General features: G+C 37.2%; 1 protein-coding gene across 5 annotated transcripts in view; it reads right to left on the bottom strand.

The window, feature by feature from the left end:
* The window catches only part of SHANK2 (SH3 and multiple ankyrin repeat domains 2), a 339,586-nt gene that overhangs the window by 141,771 nt on the left and 172,898 nt on the right, over positions 1-24,917 (bottom strand). For all 5 annotated transcript variants that reach the window (XM_032225503.1, XM_032225519.1, XM_032225512.1 and 2 more), the window contains 2 exons: positions 2,478-2,560; positions 873-997 (listed from right to left, as the gene is read on the bottom strand). In XM_032225503.1, coding sequence (XP_032081394.1) covers positions 873-997; positions 2,478-2,560 — 208 coding nt within the window. The remainder of the gene's footprint in view (positions 1-872; positions 998-2,477; positions 2,561-24,917) is intronic.

A 24,917-nucleotide genomic window follows, 5' to 3' on the forward strand; every position in this document is an offset into this window, starting at 1 on the left:
AAATCTAATAATGAGAACTCATTTTTAAACACAGTATTATACACAAGAATCAAATTCATTTCTTCTTAAAATTAAATTTACCCAAAGTAAAAAAAGAATTGATTTAACAGACACTCTTCTGGAGGCTTCTCACTTGTAAAACAATGTATTATCTAGAACAGGGGTGTCCCTGAACCTTGACAACTTTAAGACTTGTGGACTTCAACTCCCAGAATTCCTCAACCAGTCACAGGTCTTAAAGTTGTCAAGGTTGCCAAGGTTGGACACACCAAGGTCTAGCATTTTACACATCTATAATGATATAAGTTGTGTTAATATTTTAAAAAACAGGATTAAAAATAACACAAAACAAATATGCAAAAAGTAATGACATCAAACAATTAATTGCAGATGGTCCTCGACTTACGATCACAATGGAAACCAGAATTTCTGTTGTTAAAGCAAGCCAGTTGATAAATGAGTTGTGGCCAAGTTTATGAACTTTTCTGCCATAGTTGTTAAGCGAATCACTGCAGTTGTTAAGTTAATCATGTGGTCATTAAGTAAATCTAGCTTCCCACATTGACTTGGCTTGCCAGAAGCTGGCTGGGAAAGTTGCAAGTGATGATCCCATGATCCCAGGACATTACAACGATTGTAAATACATGCTGTTTACCAAGCACCCAAATCTTGATCACATGACCACGGGGATGCCGTTTCGGTTGTGTGAGGATTGGCTGTAAATCACTTTGAATTGTAACTTTGAACAGTCACTAAACAAATGGTTGTAAGTTGAGGTCTATCTGTAGGCCTTGCTGCCAATAGACAGAGGGACCAGTTTTCCTGGATAGCATTTTTCATCCCCACCGGAATAATTAACCATATTTTCCTACCTCTATCAAAAAGTCTCCTGTTCTCAAGCCAGCTTGCCATGCTACCCCTCCTTCATCAACTGATTCCAGGTACTGCAAAGCAGGGAAGGCTGGCGTTGGTGTGAATTCTTCAATTGGTGTATCAGCTTTAGGAATAATAAATGACATGTTTGAATAAACTTTTAAAAACATGAAATGTCTTTTCATGAAATATTGCCTGTTAAAGGAAGCCTTTAAGTAAAACACTTCCCATCCCTCTATCCATCCATCTATCTTCTTATTTTCTTGCCTATTAATAAACTTTTGGGTTTAATCAACAAATATATAAAGCTCTGAATTTAACTGCTAATAAACATAAAGCCATGAATTTGATAACATAGAGATTACATCTGAAAATAGTCTTTTAAATCCTCATAGAAGTGCATCGAGAATTTCAAGTATTCAAAATTACACTTAGTATTATATAAAGCCATTAAATCCAACAGGATGAGCCTATAATTGTGCATTAGAAACATATTCTGTATGAGCTTTACATACATGCTTTATGTTTGTCATATACACTTTTGATAAAGGTAAACCACCTTTGGAAAAACATTAGTACAGTTTGAAGTATACGTTTTCAATGGGCATTTGATTTTTTTAACCTGAAGAACTCACTCCATGTGAAATTAAGATGTATAGTGAGGGAGTTCTGTTTGCTGCATAGATAGCTCAGCGCCAGCTGATCGACACAGTGATGAAGTCACTGGGTTTCCAGACGACCCCACCAAAACGTATGTTTAGCCAGGAGAGTTAATCTGTTACATAGCTAGGGGAACCCAATAGGTATTTGCCACACTCTAGTGAGGAAAGTGGTATTCCTAGATAAGGGTGTGGAGATTCCTCCATAAAGTAGATATGGTATAGCCTTTCCTTGAAGACAGCAGTCTAAGGAACAGCCCATTTATTAACTGGGGGGGGATTTTAATAATAGACACTGGGATATACCACCACTTATAAAATTTGCCAAAAGAGAAAAAAGATCACAGATCATTATATTTGCTCTATAAATCTACGGAAACATGTTTAGCATAGGAAAGAAATGGCATATTTAGACACAAGCAGTTTTCAAACAGTACATAATACTAAAAGGCCATCTGACATGCCTGCAGCTTATGAAAATACAAAAAATGACCTGATTTTCTTCCTAAAGCTGCAGTAGTTTTATTTTGAATAAGCTGTAAAACCATTTCAAGGGAAAAAAGAAAAGTCAACATGCCCCTTCAACTAGCACATTATTTTAGCAGAATGACCCTTTACATGAAGCATTTTGATTATTCCCCCCCCCCCCAGCAAGGATAATTTCAGGCATGCAAAATATTTAGGCAACTTCTCCCCTGAATTATTGCACAAATCAATTATTTCTTTCACACACACTCACACAGATACACACACACACACAAAACTGCTCGATCAGAAACCAGTAAATCCATATCGGCACTCTACTGCACAGAGAGAACGCTGTTGTCTAGCAACCAAAGGCATAAGGAATAATGCCTGTTTATTTTCAGAAATGCATGCAATTTTTCACACAAGCACTCCCCCAATCACACAGATACAAAAAAGAAGAAGAAGAAATCCACATACCTTTGGCCCCTCTGAGCACAAACCCAAATCCTTCATTGTCTTTTTTCTGCAGGACCACTGCCTTTTCTTCTATAATGCAGTCACTGTAGAGAGAATTCCGAGGATAGCGACCGTTATTATATCCCTTCATCACCACGGTAGTAGCTGCTCCTCCAGTGTGCAGGTTCATCATCCTCACAGCCCGTTAATCAAATAATAGTGCAGTAACCAAACATGGGGAAAATGTCATAGCAAACAACAGAAGAAGGAAAGAGACAGAAACAAGGCTTAATAGCAAAGGAGAACATGACAGTGCAACTTAACAGAGGGAACAATGCAGGGAAGGCTGAGGAAGAAACCATGCATGGTGGTGGCTGAACAAATGTGCGATCATGTCACTTGTGTGCTAGCTAGGAGCCTAACAGAAAAGAAAGTGAACTGAACAACAGCAGCATTAATAAACTCCTCAATCGTAGATGTACCAGAGGCATCTTCTAGTGAAGCCAAAATGAAACCAACCAGAAGAAAAATGAGGCAGCATTTTAAAATTTAAAAGGAGCTTGGTTAGCTGTAGTAAGGAGCTAAAAGGCACAAATATATTCAGAAGCTATGCCTTGCATCAAAAGCCCTTTAAAATCCTATTGAATGTTGCATACTGCAAGAATCCCACATGATCATCTGACAGCCTACATTGCTAACAACGTGCAGCTGCCTTGGCGTCATCAAGCACAAATTTTCACAGCATCAAGATCTGCATAATTTAAATAGTAACAAGGCATGTATGTTCATGATCACCTTTTCCTATCAGAAATTACTGTGCCTTCCTGAACACCAGCGCAGTGAAACACTAAAGGGCATGTGCTCAAAAAAGCAAGGCTTAAAAAGAAGGGGTTTGTTAGAAATTCATTGACATTTAACTTAGGTGATATTTTTAAAAAATATTTAAGAAATTGAATTATTCAAAGAATAAATGAGTTAATATACCTATTCTAAGCTAAAATATTAAACTGTGGTATTTATCATACCTTAATGTACAGTCATTAAACAGTATATAATTGCAATTATATACCTTAATTAAATGCATGATTTAAATTGTGCTTCTGTATTTAATTAGGAAACATTTTTGAAACAAAAATTATTTTTTCGTTTTTAGTTTTAGAAAAGCATTTTCATATATTATGCAATGTCCATTAAAAACAAATAATAATGAACTAATATGGTGGTGAAATGGCAAAACTACTGCTGTGGCAATGAGAAATAACATAAAAGGAAATTCTGGAAATATTCCTGTAGAATCAAAGAACCAATTTCTAAGGATGATATCATGTGTCCATATACACCTAATGATTTAATTTGGTTTGCATCTTAAACTAAGGATTTAGGTACTTGCACAAAAAAAGTATAAATTCACATTTGAAATGCAGAAAAATATAACAAAGAGTTCCATCAACTTTCTACTAATAGATACAAAACAGCAAGCATCCTCTGAGGAAACTCCTTCAAGGAAACAAATATGGCAAGTAGCCAGATAGGTTGGCTTTTTGGCTAATCAACTGGCCAGTTTTCACTCTTTCCTATTTCTAAATGATGACAGAAAAATGTGCGTTGATACATTTTTAGCAAGAATTACAATTTAATTCTTAAATCAAGAAATTCTATCTGAGGGCGCAAGAGACAGAGATGTAAGAATTTGATTATTCTTTACAAACGTATCATTACCAACAGCAAAAATAGATTCTTTTCATACTTATCTAATCTAAGAGACCATGGAATATTGGAAGTGGACATAGGATTAAGGTAGACGACACTGTACATCAGATTCACCCTTAGTTTCTCCTTCATTTTCCCCCATCTACTCTGAGATTCTTTTTTCAGTGAAGATGTAACTTTGAATAACAAACAAACTGTTGTAAGTCGAGGACTACCTGTAATTTCTGCCATATGTGAAACTTTTTAGTGTGGAGAATTTGGAGTAAGGAACATATGACTTGATCTAGTTTAAAACACACTAGGAATTCAAAAAACCACTGTATGACAACTTTCTTGGCACCAACAAAATCTCCAAATGTATGCATATGTCAGATTGTCAGAACATAACACTTGCCTTTCAGCCATCATCTTAACATCTGGATCCCAATATTCATGAGTTTAAAAAGCTAGGGTAAATGATCTCTGAATTTGCATAAAGCAACTTGCTGATGTTTTTAAAAAGAATAGTTACAGGTCTGTTTTTACAGATTTTTTGAAGAGGAAGAGTGCCTGCATTCCTTTATTGTTTATTAAGATCAATGTCTAGTCAATATAAAACAAAAAGTACAGGAAGTCCTTGACTTACAACTATTTAATGACTATGAAGAGTTACAGTGGCACTGAAAAAAGTGACTTAAGGCTATTTTTCACACTTACGACCGTTACAGCATTCTCACGGTGATCAAAAGTCAGAAGTTTGGCAACTGATCATATTTAGGACAGTTGCTGAATCCTGGGTCATGTGATCACCTTTTGTGACCTTCCAATAAGCAAAGTCACTCTTGAAGCCAGATTCACTTAACAACCATTTGACTAACTTAACAAGAGAGGTGATTCAATTAACAAATGTGGCAAGCAAAACTGTTACTCAGTTTCTTTAGTTTCATTTCTATGTTACTTCTAAGTAATAGAAGTTAAGAAAGGAGTGTGGTTCCTAAATCAGTAACACCTTTTTATAAGTAAATAAAATTGATAGTAAGTGGATGCAACTTCTGGAGTATAATAAGACTCAATGTCCTGTTTTGGCAAATGACAAAGTACTTTAAATGATGTACAATAATTTCCTACTACTTTAAAATAAAGCTAGTACAATCATAAATTTAGCTTTCTATATGCTTTACATCAGGGGTCCTCAACATGAGGGGTTCGCAACTGGGCCGTAGAAATGGCAAGCGAGTGCGCACACAGGCATGCAAATCCTGACTTGTGCGAGCAGCGGACGAGTGCACGTATGTTCCATTTGCATGAGCAGCAGGAGTGCATGCATGCTGCTTGTGCAAATGGAGCTACGTGCATGTGCGTAAATCATCTGATCCCTCCCCTGCCAGTCCACAAAGCCGGAAATGTTGGGGAACTCTGCTGTACACCTTAATGAATATTAAATGAGGGTGGATTACCTTGTTGTTCAAAGTACAGTTTAGGAATTGGAATTTTAACTCGTGATTTGGTTTCTCTGATTATTGTAACATTTGATGAGAACAGGATTACATCAACTGCTTGAAGTAAAGATGCTACTGCTATTATTTGGAATATATTGATCTATTAAGAAGTATGGACTATTCAGAGAAAGGAATTGACTAAAAGAATGACTACACAACTGTAGAAGGAAAATATACACTTGATTTGCAACAATGTATTATTGATATACAATGCCTATCATTATCTATCAAATACAGGTTATCCTCAACTTACGATCACAATTGAGCCCAAAATTTATATTGCTTAATGAGAAATTTGTTAAGTGACTTTTGCTCCATTTTACAACTGTTCTAGCCACATTTGTTAAGTGGATCACTGCAGTTATTAGATTAGTAACACAGTTGTTAAGTGAACCTGGTTTACCTGTACCTGGACTACCTGTATATCAATAGTTGATTTCTGGTTATATGGATAATAAGATAACGAAAAAAGAATTCTGAGCAATCTAATCAAAATTTGGGAAATGGTTCCGCTTATAATTTAATTTTCCAGTCCTGAATTTTTTCCTCTTTTTACCTCTTCTTTTTTATTGTTATTAAGATTGAAGCTAATATTCTTTAATTAATATTATTCATAATTCAAAGTTGTATATACTTTTATTTGGGTTATTAATTTAGCACAATAAAATTATTTAAAAGAATAATGTGGATTGCACATTCTATGTTATGGTTAAATCACAAAGAAATAGAAGAATTTCTTAATATTAGTTTATGGAAAAATTTATCCACAATATAACAGGTTCTATTAATAGAACTCTGCACTTTGGTATAAATAATTATAATTATAATTATAATTATAAATAATTATCTCTCCAATGGATCAAATATTTTAAAAGTTTGTCCCAAAAAACTACAACTACCAATTGTTTGCTCGTACAAAGGGCATGTTGTGGGAGAAGCAATATACACAACTTTGAATTTCTTCCAAAATGTTGACAAACTACAGTATGCCAGTACACTTTTTATTGCAGTATCTCTCTAACATAAATAACTAGAAGAACAAATTCAGAGATCTATCTAAAAGCCTATTTTTAATGTTTTCCCTTTCAAAGAGTAGCTAAATGATCTCAGTAACTAGGAGATTTAAATTTCATATACATCCTATATTTGATAGATTATTAGTGTGCCAGGAAATCTATCTGTGAAATATGATTATATAAAGTGTGGCCCTGACATGATTCATAATGGAAATGTTAATTACTTGTTTAAGACCAATAGTAAATTTAGCACTGCATTCGAGTCATTCCTTTATCCCAGAAATGCAAGCACTGATTCTAAACAGGAAATACCATAGCATTATATTGCGCAAAATGTAATTACAATTAGCAAACTTGCACACTTACATTCTGACAGGTCTCAGTGAGTGTACACAGCCATTTCACTTTGTTGGTGATCTCAATTGAAATAGTATTGTTCACACCATGCCTAGCTTAATATGAAAGGACACAAGTATTTTAACAATTTGAGGAAAAATACCTTGCAAAAACTGGCAAAGTATCTCTCCCACCTTAAATTGTTAAAACCATGATGTCCTTTGAAAGCATCTCTTTTAAAAGTTTGGCACAGACCTATTTCTTATTATATAGTTTTTGAAGAAAAACAATTATTTTTGGAGTATATTAAAAAAAATCTACAAATTCCTGGATATAAAGATCAGGAAAAACAGAAACCTATCCAATTTCATAGCAAACATTGTGTTCAAGATTTCAAGTATTCTGATGCAAGTATTTCTATTTAGAAATTAGAGATAATATTTATTCTTAAATTAAAAAATAGTAAGACTACTAAAAATAAAGTTTGTACTTTGTACTATTTGACACAAACAGACATACTGGTTGGGAGCACTAAAGGAGCTCTTTAACATATTCCTGTTTCAAATTGTCAATGAAGATTCTCAATCATCCAAGTAGAGTTGTCTGAAGGTTGTCTGAAATTGTCTGAAGGTTGAGTCATTGAGGAAGCTGGTTGGGCTAACTAACAACAAAACTAACAACAACAAAAATTAGTCCAGTTGCAATGATTCAACCTTCAGGCAACCTCCAGACTATTCCTGTTTCCAAAAATATTCAAAAAGAATTCCCATTCCTAAGAGGTCTATAAGGGGCATGCATAGTGATGCTAAATAGCAAGGCAGCAGTTGCTTCTTATTTTAAATCCAATAGTTTGTTAAGAATAAAATGTCTTGCCCCTAATGATAATCCTTAATTAAGTTTCCACATAGCATCTGAAAGCAACAGACACCAAACTAGATAATGCCCTGGAGATTCTGTAACAAATCCTCACTGTAATTTTCTTGTTCTAAAAGGAGCTACACCCAGGGGAAGGAGGGAAAATTTAGATTGGAGTTTAATTCTCACACATCCCTTATAGATGATTTCAGTCACTGATTTCTCAGATAATATCTAGTCAGGCCTTTTATATCCCGTGTGTACTTGAATTAATCATTGTTCCAAGTAGTGCCCGGAAATCAACAACCTGTAGAATTTCTTTCAGGTTTTCTTTTTCATTCCAATCTTGGCAGATACATTGGTATCCCAATAAGATGGAACAGCACGTGGTAATGAGAAGGTGGTATATACAAATGGATATGCACGTTGCAGAATTCCTTGATCATAAAACCAGCTATATTGCATTTACTGTAGTAATGAAGCTCAGTTTGCTGAGACATCATGGTGAAGGGCAGCTAAAAGATCTTCATTTGTTAATCTTATTTTGGTTAAAATTAAAGTTACCTAGCCTGGTAACAAAATGTTCAGAAACCAACCTACAAGTTCAGAGAACCCCCCTTCACTCTCATCCTACACCCAAGCTATAGATATTCACCACTATTGCAAAATAATTTTAAAAGGGCATAAGAACCTACATGAAGAGAAATATATCATCCCAAACAAAGCTGTTTAAGAAAGGTGCTTTAATTCGTTATAGAGACCAATTCTATATTTCCTTGCAATTTAAGAATCTAGCTTTGGCCTTATTACTGCTTTTAATAAGAGATTGTGATTTTATATAATGATTTCCCTCATTTAGACTCTATTGCTTCAAACACCATTTTCCAGCTTTATTTTGACTTTACATTAACAGTTTTGTAAATTAGAGATTTTTGCTATAAGGTCCTCTGGAATGTTTTGGTATAGAAAGATAAGATAAGACTTAAAAGTATAATAAATAGATCTGGTTAAATTGTCTGTATCTAAAAATAAAGGACTTTTGCAAATATTGTCCTATCTTTCTCAGAAATTTTAAATTATTAAGACTTAGTTAACAATTATATATTTACTACACATGGAAATATGATTAATGGTGAAAAAATTATGATCTGAACTAATATATACAACTCTCTACAACTATAAATTGTATTTAGGAAATTCAATCTATAATATTTGCAAGAACAAAAGTCTCCCATTTGTTATTTTGCATATTTATCTAGATACTACTCATAGTTTATCTCTTGTTCAATTAAATATAAACATGGGGTCAGAAATCAAAGAGATTGCAACTTTAGTATGTTTGCATCTTCAGACTGAGAATCAGAATATCAATCACCTCTGAAATGCCAGTCAACTAGGTAATAACTTTAGTACACTAATGATATCTCATGTCACAAATTCATAAACTCATCCAGAGACTTCATGAAACATAACACAGACTAAAATCTCAACCAATACCGAGTCAAGCAATAGGGGGGGGAAATCTATGAAACAATTTCATACTTTTACATAGGCAAAATGGTTCAAATGAAAAAAAAAATCAAAAGAAACAATGGAATGTGTGAGCAAGATATTTCAGGTGGTACATAAGGAGAAAAAGGTGCACAATCTGGTTGAAGTAAGGTAGAAATAATATGGGAAATATGTCTCAGTTAAGAGGAACTAAAATTGTTTCAGAAGTTTTGCAGTCCATAAAAAAATTACTTGGAAACACATCTCTTTTTTAGAAGACTGATTTTTTGGAATGAGATGTAATCATCTTGTTAGTGTAGAAATCAACACACCTTTTTCAAATCAACACACCTTTTTCAAAGGTAATGGAGTAGCACTACTACTTTAGATTTTTTTAGAAGATATATAAAAAATTAAGTAGCCAGGACATGTCCATGGTTCTTGTATAGACTGAAATTAACAATAGTAAAATTGTCCAGGCCTCTTCTCTTTTAGCAGTTCAAGGACTTCACACAGCAGCAAGGATGGATAACAAGAAAACACCAAAACAAAGTAAAAACCAAAACAGAATAAATGATGCAAGGTTCCTAAAGAAGTGGTAATAGTGTTGAATCCTAAAACAAGTATAAGCAGCTTTGATCATATGCTTGCCACAAGTTGTACAGCAAAAGAAGATGAACAAAATGAGAAATTGTCTCAATGTAGCTGGGCAGGCAGCAGTTGATGTTTTTAATGGCATGTAATTTACTCAAGAAAGGAAAAAGAATGGAACTGACTAACAAAATACTGCAGAAGACTTCAAAAAGGGTATGAATCTTTTGAAGAGTTCCTCAGTGACTTAAAGCTGCTAAACCTGAATTATAATTCTGGCTAATTCATTGAATCCCTGATAAAAGGGATTTTATATTTTTTAATCCCCAGGTTGTGCAGCCCCAAAGTTATAAAAATCACTTTTGGGGGATATTGATTTTACTCTGAACAAAGTAATGCAATTGAAACTGCCACTATACATCATATGTACAGAAAGCAATATAGTCAGCATGGTGGAAGTAAAAAAAAAACCCACCAACCAGGCAACTATGAAGTTTCTTCCAATTCTCTCCCTTAGGGTAACCCTAAAGAGCTTAAAGATCTTTTGTTGCACAAAATATGGTATCCTCCATCAGAACAGCTAGTGGCCTGCACTTGGAAAGGAGTGTAATGCTTGAAAATGATTTAATTATTTTGCAAGAACCTTCATTCAAGAACAGCCTGCATTTAAGAGAAAACCAAGTAAACAAATTATACAAGATGAAGTAGAGGATGACTGTGCAGAGGGGGAACTATGGATATTGTGAGGGAGGAAGAGTGAACTATTATACCAGAAATTAATAGCAGGTAAGATGCTTATAAAATGAACCCTGGAGTTCAAGCTAACATGTTTCCTAAATTTACAGATTAGCTGTTACTTCGGTAACCAAAGTGACTCTTGGGTACATCTGTTTTATTACAAGTTTATAATGGTCAGATAATTCCCACTAAAGGGTTTTGTTAGTTGAAAATACCTTCAGAGATCTTCCAGTGGTGCTTACTATTGGCTTGTAGTTCATTTTAGATTCAACCACTTCTCAGCCTTAAACCCATAGGGACCTTTAAAAGGTCCATATGGGTTTAACTTGGGATGATACAGAATTTAAATTGAAATGAAATTCTACATTAGTTTAACCAATCCAGTCACCTGATGAAGTGAGCTGTAGCTCACAAAAGCTTATATTTTTTACTAAAAAGTGTAGTTGAAAAAGTGCCACCAGACCTTTTCACTAACAATTATTACCATGGTTCTCTTCTTACAATGTTAATAATGGTAATTATTTTTTCATTTGCTGAAGCCTGCTTTCTTAGCTGATGCAACCACTTAAGATTACCACATACAAGTTCTTTTGTCTATGAAATTCCCCGTGTTATTACAACTCCTAATGACCCTTGGTTCTGTGGTCATGACTTTTCCTTCCTTTCAATGCAATATGATTTATCTCCTATAACATCCACCTTGAAATACCTACAATCAAATAGACTTACAGACTATAGCATTAAAATTGCAAATCCATTAGTGAAAAAATCCTCTGCTTTGGAAGGTGATCCCTATCAGCTGTTCTGTTATAGAGCTACTCATTTCACTTGTGGTTTGTCCCCGTGCTAAGAATTTCTTTGGCAGAAAACTGAATTCTCTTTTCCAGGTTGCTACAGCCCACTGCTAGCCAGAGTACTGAACTCACCCAACCTAAACATTCTATTAAAATCAATGGCTTTACCACCATTGAATTCTAATGCCCATCTCTAGATAGGCACCACTTAAGCTATGGCAATGCATATGAATCATTCATCACTCATTTAAGATGGCAAGGTGTTAGTCTAGTAGTATTCTAGGGGTGTTATTTGAGAAGTAACTTTGGAGCAGAAGGGACTGAGAAAAGAAAACTGTAAATGAAGCATCTTCAGAAAGTACTATAGAAGTCAATAGGGAATAACAAAATAACCCCAGGCCCATGGACGAACACCAGCAAAAAGACTCAGCTAATACTAATGAGGAACCCATAATAATAAACCTGTGCAAATCAGTATCAAATCAAATAATTGAAAATGTAGAGTTTCAATAAATAAAGTTGGTGATACCTTAAGGAATAGACACAGGTTTTTTATATTTTGTTAAGAGGAGAACAGGAGGATGAGAATTGCTTTTGAATTACTACAGCACATCCCACATAGGGTTTGAAGAGTGTTAAGAAGTTTAAGCTGTGCAAAATACTGCAGCATGAACTGTTATGGGTTTGCTATTTAGCATATGTGACACCTCTGGATTGTAACCTGCATTAACTACCTGTATGCTGCCAAATAAAAATCAGCTAGTGGTTTCTTTTGCTAGTGGTTACTTTTACAGCTTTTCATGGTTTGAGGCCTTGTTACTTACAGGACCATCTCTCCCTGGTTGTATCTATCCATCCTGTGAGATCCAGCAAGAGAAGTATGCTTTAAGTGCCATCTGACACAACCCATAGAAAGATCCTCTCATGGTGCCTTTCATCTCACTTTTGCCCTGAGTCTGCCGAATTTTCACAAAGTCCTAAAGACCTTGTTTTGAAATTGAGCCTGGGCGCCTTGAAGTGGGTGAGCCTCTTTCATGGTTGTGTTGATTGGAATTATTGTTAGTGACTTTGTGTGGCTATTTTATGTCATTTATGGTTTTGTTAATTGGTTTTACTCTGCTTTTAACTGCTAACTGCCAAAAGTCAAGTACTTGAGATATAATAAGAATTTGTAATAAAAATTATTTGGATGTCATATGACAATAGCATCAGTTTGGAAATGATTTGCAAAACTTCAGTTAGTCTTACTGGTAATAGTTGTGTATGATTGTTCTATAGGCTTAGAAATTAAATCAACAACAATAAAATAGTCCTTAGCCTCAGGGTCTCTTTCTTTTACCAGGTCAAGAACATGACATAGACAGTAGACAGTGAAGATGGTCAAATCCTATCTATTTTTCCACATCCTCAGGGAAACCAAAGTAAGATTGACCTATACAAAAATGAACAGCTGAAATCTTTGACCTTTCCTCTTTTCTTTGCTAATATTCAAAACATGTTGGATAGAAGAGATTTTAATGCTTTGCAAAAACATCAAAGCAAAGTAAGAAATTCTATTCAATAGCCTTCCTGAACTCAAGGACAGAAATATAAAATAAATGCTATCTTGAGGTATGACATCATAAAATCTGATCTTATCTAATTTATCTTAATTGCCTTCAGATACTTAAACTGCCTAATTAAAGCATGGACAATTGAATATGGTCCGAGAATCTGATATTCCAATAGAACTCAAAAAAAGAAACCTACCATGGCAAATTATAGCAATTGTAATTGAACTGATGTCTCATTAAATATGTAAAAATGCAAAATTGCAAAGGTTCACACAAATATATCAAATCCAGAAAAATATGTAGATAGTGAGAAAATAAAAACCCAGCCCTACACTTCTCTGGATAATGTCCATTTTCTCTAATATCATTTTAGGTATGTTTTATGAAATACTTTCAGTATTCTTTCAATATTTCACTCACCATTTTATAATAACGCAGAAACCAGATAGGCTAAACACAAAATGCAACAACAAAAACCTATTTTCATGTTTTGGAAAAGTATGATAAAAGCAAGTCTTAAGCATTCATAAAGCTAAATTATTTATCCTCACACAGGATAGTATTTTATAGTAGGAATAAGGGTAAATGCTTGAGTTACCTCTATCCATCTTCAAGTAAACTAGGCACAGCCCATTCCAAGCAAAATATTTCATTATCATAGTAGCATGGCTGCTCAAAGAGATCAGCCAACTGGTAACAGAATAACAGAATAGCAGAGTTGAAAGGGATCTTGGAGATCTTCTAATCCAATATCTTCTTTAGACAGGAAGCCCTATATCATTTCAGACAAATGATCGTCCAATTTCTTCTTTAAAACCTCCAATATTGGAGGAACCACAATTTCTGGAAGTGAATCATTTCATTGATTGTTTTTACTTTCAGGAAATGTCTCCTTAGTTCTAGATTGCTTCTCTCTTTGATTAATTTCTTTTCACTGCTTCTCGTCTTGTCTTCAGGTGCTTTATAAAATGGTTGGTCCATCTTCTTTGTGGCAGTCCCTTAGTTATTGGAACGCTGCTATCATGTCACCTCTAGTCCTTCTTTTCATTAAATTGGACATACTCAATTCCTGAAAATGTTCTTCATGTTTTAGTCTCCAGTTACCTAACTATCTTTGTTGCTCTTCTCTGTACTCTAGAAAGAGTATATTGGAATATTGGACACATATGATGTAAATTTAGAAGCTATTACCTGCTTGGAAAATACTCTTTGGATTATATTATTCTTTCTTTTCTCCAAACAAATAATGGTCAAAATCAAAATGATTTTATATATACATATCTAGTAAGAGGACTGCCATTTCTACTAGGCTATTTATGGATTCTCCGCTGGATTTTTTTTTTTTTTACTCAGCTGCAAAGCAAGATGTGAAACACCCACAATATGAGAACAAAAGAAGTATCTACCGTACAAATAAAGGGATACGAAGCACAACGAATGGGATTTTTGCAAGCACACATCTATGACATTTGAATGAAACAGTCTAAAAGATCTCTGAGATACTTGACTAGCTAAAAAGCACCATACTTAGTCATGTGCAAACAGCAACGTACTACTGTGAGCAATGTAAGAATTGTCCAGCAATATTAATCTGGAAAGAGTCCTAATTATACCAGCCATTTCCAGGATAAATTCTAGGAAAGGGAGGCACAAAGTCTCTAGCTGAGAACCACATTAACAAAGGGGAGGGGGAATTGAGGGCTGAAATAACTACAGCTATTATGCAAAATGAGCAGGGGCAGATTTTTCTGGAGGCGGCAGGTTTTTAGGAGTGGAGTCTCTCTCTCTCTCTTAACTGTGATAAGTCTATTTTAAGACTTAAACTATAGTTTTTGTGCATTCCCCGCCATAAAATGACAGGAAAATGAATAGCCTATTTTCAATCTGGCAATTACAAAAAAGAAACAAAAGTGGGGGGGGGGAGGTTGGAACCCACATGTGACCCATGGATACAGGTGCTACCCCTGTTCTAAGAGAAAAATGGCCTAAAGCAAAAGCAAAAAAAAAAAAAAAAGCAGATACTGAAAAACGGCACAATTATTTCCCTGAGGACTGAGGTTCACATAATCTCTTCCTGTTCATATAAATAACTGGGTCATATAAGTGTTTTTTTTTTTAATAAAAAAATGTTTCTATCCCACTTCGTAGCCAACCATAACCATTAGAAAGGCTTGCAATTAATTATCAAGATACAGAAAACATTTAGATGCTAGCATTATAAATCAGCACCCACAGATCATTAAAGTAGTTAATGCCATTAAAAAAAGGTTTTAATTTTAAATTCAGAAGAAGATAATCACTGGCCTACAGTAGCAGAGCTGCTTTTGTACCTCTGTAATGAGTAGGCAAAACAAGGCAAAAGGTCCTTTTTGGGAGGATTTCATGAATCACACACAAACAGAAACAAACAGAATGTATTTTTGATAAGCCCGTATCCACTATAGGACAGTCAAGTTCATGGACCAGTCTATGTAGAGCTGTAAAATGATATCAGAAGCACTTAAACATTGCTGGTACACAACAAATAAATGTTCGAAAACTTTAATTTTCCACTTTTTCCCATTCAAAGAGAATAAGAAATCTTTTTTGATAGTTCTTTCAATATAAATTATTGAAATAAATGCTTTGTTATAATGGGTCTGACATATCCTGAACTGCCATCAAAAATGGCTGCTATAATGGCTGTGGTTATTAATGAAACATTTGTGAAAATCAAAGAAATCGCTATAACAAATTAACTAGAAAGTCAAATTGGGCTTTAATTGCATTTTTTTATAAACTCCGGAGTTTTGAATTTCTGGTGACTGACTGACTGTCACCCAGATGTCTTCATGCCTACAGTAGAGCTAGAACTCTTGGTCTCCTACTTTCTTCTCATCTAATACCTTAGCCATTACATTAAACAGGTGCTTCCTAAATAGAAATCAGATTCCAATTTCATGATTACAGTAATGAGAACAAGTGAGGGTTATGTTTGAAATGCTTTCTCAAATTACCTCTCTGCCCCAAACTCAGATTTAGTTTATATCACTTTTGCCTTGGTTGCAAAAGTTCCTCTTATTCCTCAAGTTTATTCCTACTGCCCATTACCATCCTTCATATTCACTTCTTTTTCTTAATTTTAATATGTAAAGAAGTGCAAAAAAGCTGTACTAAGTATGCTTTTAAAGTTGCACCTCTAGGGTGTAAATCAGATTACTGGCTGTCACCTTTAACATCCTGCATGGATATGGGCCTTCTTCCATTTTTCTGCCTATACCATAAGAAGTCCTTTTAAATCTCTTTACTTAGGGAATGTCACCTTTGTGAACCTTGAAGGTAGGGCTTTTCAACCGCTTCCCCTCCCCCCACTTAGAATGACATTCCCTCCTGAGATCCATATGATTCCAATTTAAAAGTCTTTGGAAAGGCAATTAAAACCCACCGGTTCTTCTAATAGGCCTTGGGGACAGATATTCTCTCTTGGAATGTGGTGTTCTATTTGAGTTTTATTGTCTCCAGCAATCAAGAATTGTGAGCTGTTCAGTAGTTGCTTCATTTTTATGTATATTTTTAACTTTATTTTATGAAATAGGTTGTGTAAGTTAACAGCGCCCAAGCTCAAACAAACAAGCAAATGCTATCAACAATTGTGGCCTCTTCTAAATAGGCGTTTGAGCAATTGAAAATTAAGACACTTCACTTTTTGAAAGCAGGGGAAGACTATTAAGAAATCTTTAAACATTTCCTCCTTGCATTTTTGATTCTAAGACTTATCCCAAAGAATAATAAAAGTTATACTTTTTTTAATTAAAAAGTTGTCAAAATCAGAGGAAGAGGTGGAAGACCAAGAAAAAAAATGGTAGAATAGTTCCTAAAATCGTCAGATCTTTGAAATAGAACCCATAGATAATTGACGGTTTAGCTAATGCTAGTATAACTGCCCATAGTATAGTGCTCCTTATATAATGATCTTTAAATGACTTGGACTTGCTTATTTATCTTTATCATGTGATTGTCAGAAGAGAAAAAGACAGACAAAATATTGTTGTTTACATTAGGCAAAAGAAATCTTGTTAAATCCGAAATCAATGGCCTCAGCCACACAAGATATATTTTGAGGGGGAAAAGGTTTGAAACATTTACTAGATAGTTAGATTTAATTCCTAGGGATTTATTATTTGAAACAAAAAAATAATGTAACAACTTCTGTTATTTTATAACTATATGGGCTGCTGAAAATGCATTATATAAAACCTGAGGCTATTCCCTTTGTCATTACTTTAACTTCCACTATTCTAAAAAACAAACAAATAAACAAACAAACAAACAACAGAAAACCATTGATAATTTTAACTAAAGGGGTTTTTCCAGCATCATGTTCAGTTTTCAGAAAACCAGTTTGCTTACCATAAAACTAAAGCAGTTACTTACTATGAAGCGATATATAAGTCTAAGTGCTATTGCTATCTTAAGTTGCAATGCCAGCTACAGGGCATATGGCACCTCTAGGCCACCCTGATTGATGGCACTACCTCCTACCAATGTGAAGACTTGTATTTTTAGAATGATGTAGAAGGGGAAGCAACACTGATGCCTTGTAATATTTGGTGTCCGGGGCAAGTATCTACTCAGCTTCTGGTGATCTTGTCGGCTCCACAACGATAACATGGCCATTCAAGGTGGCTCCATTATATTTTTGAATTATATGACAGGAAGAGGAAATTCCGTGCAGGTAGAAGACAGAAGGGATTCAATTAAATATCAATATATTTAAGAAGCTATTGTCCCTAGAAATTGAAACTGAAAAGTTGGATCATTCAGCAAAACGACAATCTGAAGCATATTTCCAAATCAACTATAAAGGACATTGGAAAGGCAACAGTTTTAATGGTTTTCAAAATCTCTATATTTAAATATTATGAAAATATGTGTAAATACTTCCAACATATTACGTACGAAGGAAGATTTAATCATATTTCTAAGCCAGAAGAGTTCACTGCAGAAAAAAAACAACCCAAAAGCAAAACTTGGAAGTCATAAGAAGGCTACTCCTAGCTGGAAATCCATAGAGGCTTTTATTTCTGTCAAAAAAAGCTATAGCAAAGTTCTGACTGAAAAGATGTCCAAACTTCCATATTTAACATATTCACTGCTTTCTTATAAACAACTGCACCTAAGTAATAAGTATCTGCAATAATCAAACTTTATTTCATGTGGAAATTATGTCAGTCCACTCAAGGATTTACTGAAATATAAAATTTGATCAAAGGTGCCAAATGTTGTATTCAACTACAAACCAGTATAGAATTCAAAATGGGAAACATTAGAATTCAAATATGATTTTCAAGGTTGGATTTAGTTCCTTCGGGCATTCAATTTTATTTCAATTACTTGCTTACTTCTTATAAAAGTAGCCTTTATAATAATATGTGATAAAATTGAAGGGAAAACATTAAATAATGCAATGTTACTGAAAAATTCAGTATTTGGGGATTTTGTAATCTTAGATATTCTAGGAAATTATATGAACTAATCCACAGATATGTGAAAGTACAAATGTACAGATTAATGCCTACAGTCAATCAGTTGTAACTAAAAGAAATAAAAACAATTTTCTAAAACATGAGAAGATGCCATTACTAGGAAGAAAAATATATTCTTCAAATAGCTGTTAAAGAAAAACTAATATCTGATAATTATTTAGGAATAGGAATAGGAATAAGTTTATTTATAGGCCGCCCTTTTCCCTGAGGGGACTCAGGGCGGCTAACAACTTATAGGGAGGGGATACAAACAGTGACATATAACATAACACATAATTAAAAATAAACAACATTCATTCAACATTCGGGTGGGGGCGGATCAAATCTTTACCCCCAGGCCTGGCGGGATAGCCAGCTCTTGAGGGCTACGCGGAAGGTCTGAAGGGTGGTGAGGGTACGAATCTCCACGGGGAGATCGTTCCAGAGGGTCGGAGCTGCCACTGAAAAGGCTCTCCTCCGCGTAGTGGCCAGCCGGCACTGGCTGGCAGATGGCACTCGGAGGAGGCCTAATCTATGAGATCTAATCGGTCTCGAGGAGGTAATCGGCAGGAGGCGGTCTCTCAAGTACCCAGATCCACTACCATGAAGGGCTTTATAGGTGGTAAGAAGCACCTTGAAGCGCACACGGAGATCAACAGGTAGCCAGCGCAGCTTGCGGAGGATAGGTGTTATGTGGGTGAACCGAGGTGCACCCACAATCACTCGCGCGGCCGCGTTCTGGACTAGCTGAAGTCGCCAGATGCTCTTCAAGGGCAGCCCCATGTAGAGCACGTTGCAGTATTCCAGCCTAGAGGTCATGAGGGCGCGAGTGACTGTTGTGAGGGCCTCCCGATTCAGGTAGGGTCGCAACTGGCGCACCAGGCGAACCTGGGCGAATGCCCCCCTGGTCACAGCCGACAGGTGGTGATCAAAGGTCAGCTGTGGGTCCAGGAGGACTCCCAAGTTGCGAACCCTGTCTGAGGGGTGTAAAATTTGGCCCCCCCAGCCTGAGTGGTGGAACGCTAACCAAATTATTGGGAGGGAAACACAACAGCCACTCGGTCTTGTCCGGGTTGAGTACCAGTTTGTTAGCTCTCATCCAGTTCTTAACGGCCTCAAGACCCCGGTTCATCACGTCCACCGCTTCATTGAGTTGGCAAGATGTAGATGTTAAATAGTAGGGGGATAAGACCGAACCCTGCGGCACCCCATATGTTAGGGGCCTAGGGGACGATCTCTGCCCCCCAACCAACACCGACTGCGACCTGTCCGAGAGGTAGGAGGAGAACCACTGCAAGACAGTGCCTCCCACCCCCACCACCCGCAGTCGTCGCAGAAGGATTCCATGGTCGATGGTATCGAAAGCCGCCGAGAGGTCAAGAAGAACCAAGATGGAGGCGTGGCCTCCATCCCTGGCTCTCCAGAGATCATCGGTCAATGCGACCAAAGCGGTTTCTGTGCTGTAACCAGGTCTGAAGCCGGACTGGAAGGGGTCCAGGTAATCGGCTTCCTCCAAGGACCGCTGAAGCTGGTAGGCTACCACCTTCTCAACAACCTTCCCAATAAAGGGAAGGTTGGAGACTGGACGGTAGTTGTTAAGTACGGCTGGATCCAAAGATGGTTTCTTCAGGAGGGGTCTCACCACCGCCGTTTTAAGTGCGGCGGGGAAGTGCCCCTCCCGAAGCGAGGCGGTAATAACCGCTTGGATCCAGCCCCGTGTCACCTCCCTGCTGTTAGCAACCAGCCAGGAGGGACACGGGTCCAGTACACAGGTGGAGGCACTCACAGCCCTCATGGCCTTGTCCACGTCCCCGGGGGTAACATCCTGAAACTCAACCCAGCGATGGTCTACCAGGTCGTCCACTCGTGCCTCAGCTGGATCTGCAAAGGTGGAGTCCAGATCCGACCGAAACCGAGCAACTTTGTCCGCCAAGAACTGGGCATAGTCTTCAGCCCTACCCTGCAAGGGGTCCCCCGTATCCCTCTTATTTAAGAGGGAACGGGTTATCCTAAACAGGGCGGCTGGACGGGACTCGGCGGACGCAACCAAGGAGGCAATATATGCCCTTTTTGTTGCCCTAAGTGCCCTGATGTATTCCTTGGTGCAGGTTGTTAAAAGTGCTCGGTTCGATTCGGATCTATCGGACCTCCACAGGTGCTCTAGGCGTCTCCTTCGGCGTTTCCTCTCCTGGAGCTCCTCGGTAAACCAAGGAGGCCTCTGGGATCCACCACCTCGGAGTGGCCGTAGTGGCGCAATCCGGTCGAGGGACTCCGATGCTGCCGAGTGCCAGGCAGCAACCAGAGTCTCTACAGGATTGTGGGCGAGAGTATCAGGAATAACCCCAAGCTCTGTCTGGAACCTCAAGGGGTCCATAAGTCACCTGGGGCGGAACCACTTGGTCGGTTCCTCCTCCCTACAGTGGGGGTTTGGTCTCCGGAAGTCAAGCCTCAGTAGGCAGTGGTCTGACCACGACAGGGGTATGATCTCATTACCCCTCAGACCAAGATCACAAGTCCACTGCTCCGAGAGGAATACAAGGTCGAGCGTGTGACCCGCTGAGTGGGTTGGGCCCCGAATTACCTGGGTCAAGCCCATGGCTGTCATGGAAGCCATGAACTCCCGCGCCCCATCAGAGTGTTCACCGAGCGTAGGCAAATTGAAGTCCCCCAGGACCATAAGCCTGGGGAGCTCAACTGCTAGCTCGGCTACCGACTCGAGGAGCGAGGGGAGGGCAGCTGCAACGCAGTTGGGAGGCAGGTACGTTAACAGCAGGCCCACTTGACCCTTGAGGTCCAACTTCACCAGCAGGGACTCACACCCGACAAGCTCCGGAGCAGGGATCCTACGAGGAACTAAAGGCTCCCGAATAACGATAGCCACACCCCCACCCCTTCCCTGAGGTCTCGGCTGATGAAGCACCTGAAATCCTTCTGGGCACATCTCTACGAGGGGGACTCCTCCCTCCGGGCCCAGCCAGGTTTCAGTAATACACGCCAGGTCTGCCCCCTCGTCTAAAATTAAGTCCCGGACGAGGGGAGCTTTGTGGACTACAGACCTGGCATTTAGCGACAACAGCCGGAGACCAGGGTCCTTATTACTCGCGCCATCTGGTCTCGGAGTGGAACTCATAGGGCCGGAAGGAGGGATCTCTATTACGTAGCGATCCCTCCTTCCCCCGGTAATGGCCAGCCCTAAAGTCCCCGCCATATCTGCCCCTCCCCGTTACGACCGTAATGCTCTGACCCACTCCCGTGTCCGTGGTCCCCCCAACCACACCTATAGCTCCCGCATTCCATGCCAGGCCCTCCGAATCAGACACACTCATTCGTTCACTCAATCAATCCCCACGTGATAGTTAAAACACAGAATACAGCAAAAATAGGGCAATAAAAGTGGGCGCATTCACACAATCATACACATCTTCCAGACATATCCCAAACAAAGGAGGAAAGAAGACAAGAGAAGAAAAAGAATAGAAGAAAAGTTGCGCTAAAAGTTAAAATTAAGGTGCGAAGCCTGCCAAGGCTAGATAGTTCTTAGTGTTCAAGATGGCTGAAGTCCAGCTATAACCCGGGCGGGGTTTTCGGGGGGATAAATTCGGGGGGATAGAAATAATTAGAAATAATTTTTAAAAATAAATTAATTCAAGAAAATGAATCACTGATATCTAGTTGTTGATTTTAATTTCTTAATTTAAATAGAGAATACAAAAAAGCATCTTAACTCTCCCCCCTTCCTTTTTTCCTTTATTTATTGGTCAAAACATTATTCAAGATTTCCTACCCATATATTTAATTTTCTTACTGCACCTCAATGCTCTGTTACTGGCTTATAAAAGAAAAGTTTCTTTTTCAATGCTGTCTTATTAGATCACAGTAAGAACAGAATTGGATTGAGGAATCATATAACATATAACATAAGGATTGGGAGATCATCTAAAAAAGGGAGGGAGAGAATGTCTTTTGTACCATGAGAAATTGGAAACCTGGCTAGATGAATCATGTTGTAGTAGTGGATTCCTCCAATGCACAGGAAGTTGCATTGTGTGTGTGTGTGTGTGTGTGTGTGTGTGTGAGACAGAGAGAGAGAGAGAGAGAGAGACAGACAGACAGACAGACAGACAGACTAAATATCTGAAGGTTTGAAGACATCTGATGTTAGAGATATTTCAGTTTTGCTATGTTTTATCTTTTATTACCCTAATTTCATTTTGGCACGTGTTAATAGTCTTAATACTATTTTAAACATTTGCCTTAATGCATCCTACTCCCTCTGGCTATAGGATTAAATGCCCATGTATTTCTATAGTTTTATATACAAAAAGAGGTATTCCTCATTTACCAACCGCAATCAGAAGCAGCAATCCAGTGCTGGAGTTATAAAATGAAACTTATAATCGTATCTGACTTATTATGTAAATTCAGTTGAGGTCACTTAATGACCTAATGCCACACAAGTGCAATTTCCGGCCATCTTTCCCACTGATTATGCTTGTCAGAAGCTGGTTTTGAATATGGCAATCTCATGATTGCAGGATGCTACAATTTCCATAAATGTGTGCCATTGCACCCAAATTATGATCACATGACTGTGGGGATGCTGCAGTTGCTGAAAGTTTGAGGATCGATCATAAATCTCCTTTTTCAGTACCTTTGTAACTTCGAATGCAATCTATAAGTGAGGAATACCTGTAGTATTTTAGTACTGATTGCATCCTTCTCCCATGCTCTGCCAATAATGCAAATAAAATAAAATAATTGTATACCTCGATATGTATTAATTTTAATCATCTATTTACTTTGGGACCACATGACATTTCATTTCTGCTGCTAAAAATTATCCCAAAATAAAATACAATATATTTCATATATAAAACTTTGGGGGAAAAAACTTTGCTACTAGAAACCAGTGACAATTTATGTGACCCAATAACTAAGCAAATGTATCAGGCAGCTCCCAAGGGGGAAAAGGAGAGTCATATTTAATCCCACAGATTGTAATGAATACATCTGTTCTAGTAACTGCCACAGGTGTGGTGATTACTGTATGAAAAACCATCCAGATTCTATTCATTTGCTCAGTATGATGTTTCTATTATTACAAAACCTTTACAGTGCAGTTTAGACACCTGGAAAGAATGAATGTGACAATTTAGTGAGGATTTCAAAACTGAGGGAGAATTGTAGGTTCAGCTTCACCTTAAACACAGCTAATGGTTTTAGGCAATGGCAAATCAGACTTGGCTCCTAGAAATTATTTGAAAGTGATAAAACCGATAATCTAGCTTTTTATATAATGCAAACGTTTTCTCCATTCATTTTATTATTTTTGTTCAACTACCAAATTAAAAGAAGTAGAGGCAATGCATTGGGAAGTCTTAATAAATGATTATCCAAATAACTTATTTCAGTTTTCAGAAAATTTGTTAGCTTAAAATCAGAGAGATAATTATCTTGGGATGGTTCACACATTACAAAGTCAACAAATTGGAAGCTAATGCTGACATCTTACAGATAAGTCCCATGTCAGTGATGATGTGCTTGCTATAAGCTACATACTTTAAGTTATGGAATTTGTTGCCAGAAATAGTAGTAGTTGTTTAGATAACTTTAAAAAGAATACATATCAGTGATGGGTTGCTAACCAGTTTACTACCAGTTCACTCATGCTCGCGTGTGCGCAACACTTCTGTGCATGTGCAGAAGCATCCGAGTGGGTGGGCGGAGCCTCCCACCACCACCACTACTGGTTCGGCCAAACCAGGAGCAACCCACATGGTACACATATTCCTGAATGATGGAGCTATAAATTGGTTATAATCAAAGTTATTATATCTATATAAATTTTTAGCATTGAAAATGACATGTATGGGAAGGGAAAATTAATATCACGGGATCACATTCAATCACAGAGTATCAGTGTTTTCTTTTTTTATTTGTGGGCTTCCCATAGAGATTTCGATAGAAAGTATAAGAATCAGATGCTGGACTAGAATGTCGTTTGGCTGATCCTACATTGTGGTCCTTATGTACCAATATTTGTCTTACCCTTTTTCTCTCAATTCCTTGTGAAAGGATGGGATATTTAAAATCAGTAAATATACTGCAAATTATCCTAGTTTTCTAATTGTTTTATAAAAATTGAACCCTTAGTGTGTGGTAGAATTATTTTGACTCTTCATTTCTTCCCCTTTATATACTACTTCAATATTTTTAAGTAGTTTTATTCAATTTTCAAATTTTCACTGCAAAGTTTTTGGAAGGTAGGTTGCAACCATGTTAATAATATGTAGTCATATGAAAGAAAAGAAAAAAAACATTGGAAATACGTTATTTGAATATGAGATTGAAAGAAATGTGTCTGGAACACTAAAAGTACTAGTTATTTAACCTGT

The sequence above is a fragment of the Thamnophis elegans genome, chromosome 1 (genome assembly GCF_009769535.1).
Source record: "Thamnophis elegans isolate rThaEle1 chromosome 1, rThaEle1.pri, whole genome shotgun sequence".
NCBI classification, from domain to species: domain Eukaryota; kingdom Metazoa; phylum Chordata; class Lepidosauria; order Squamata; family Colubridae; genus Thamnophis; species Thamnophis elegans.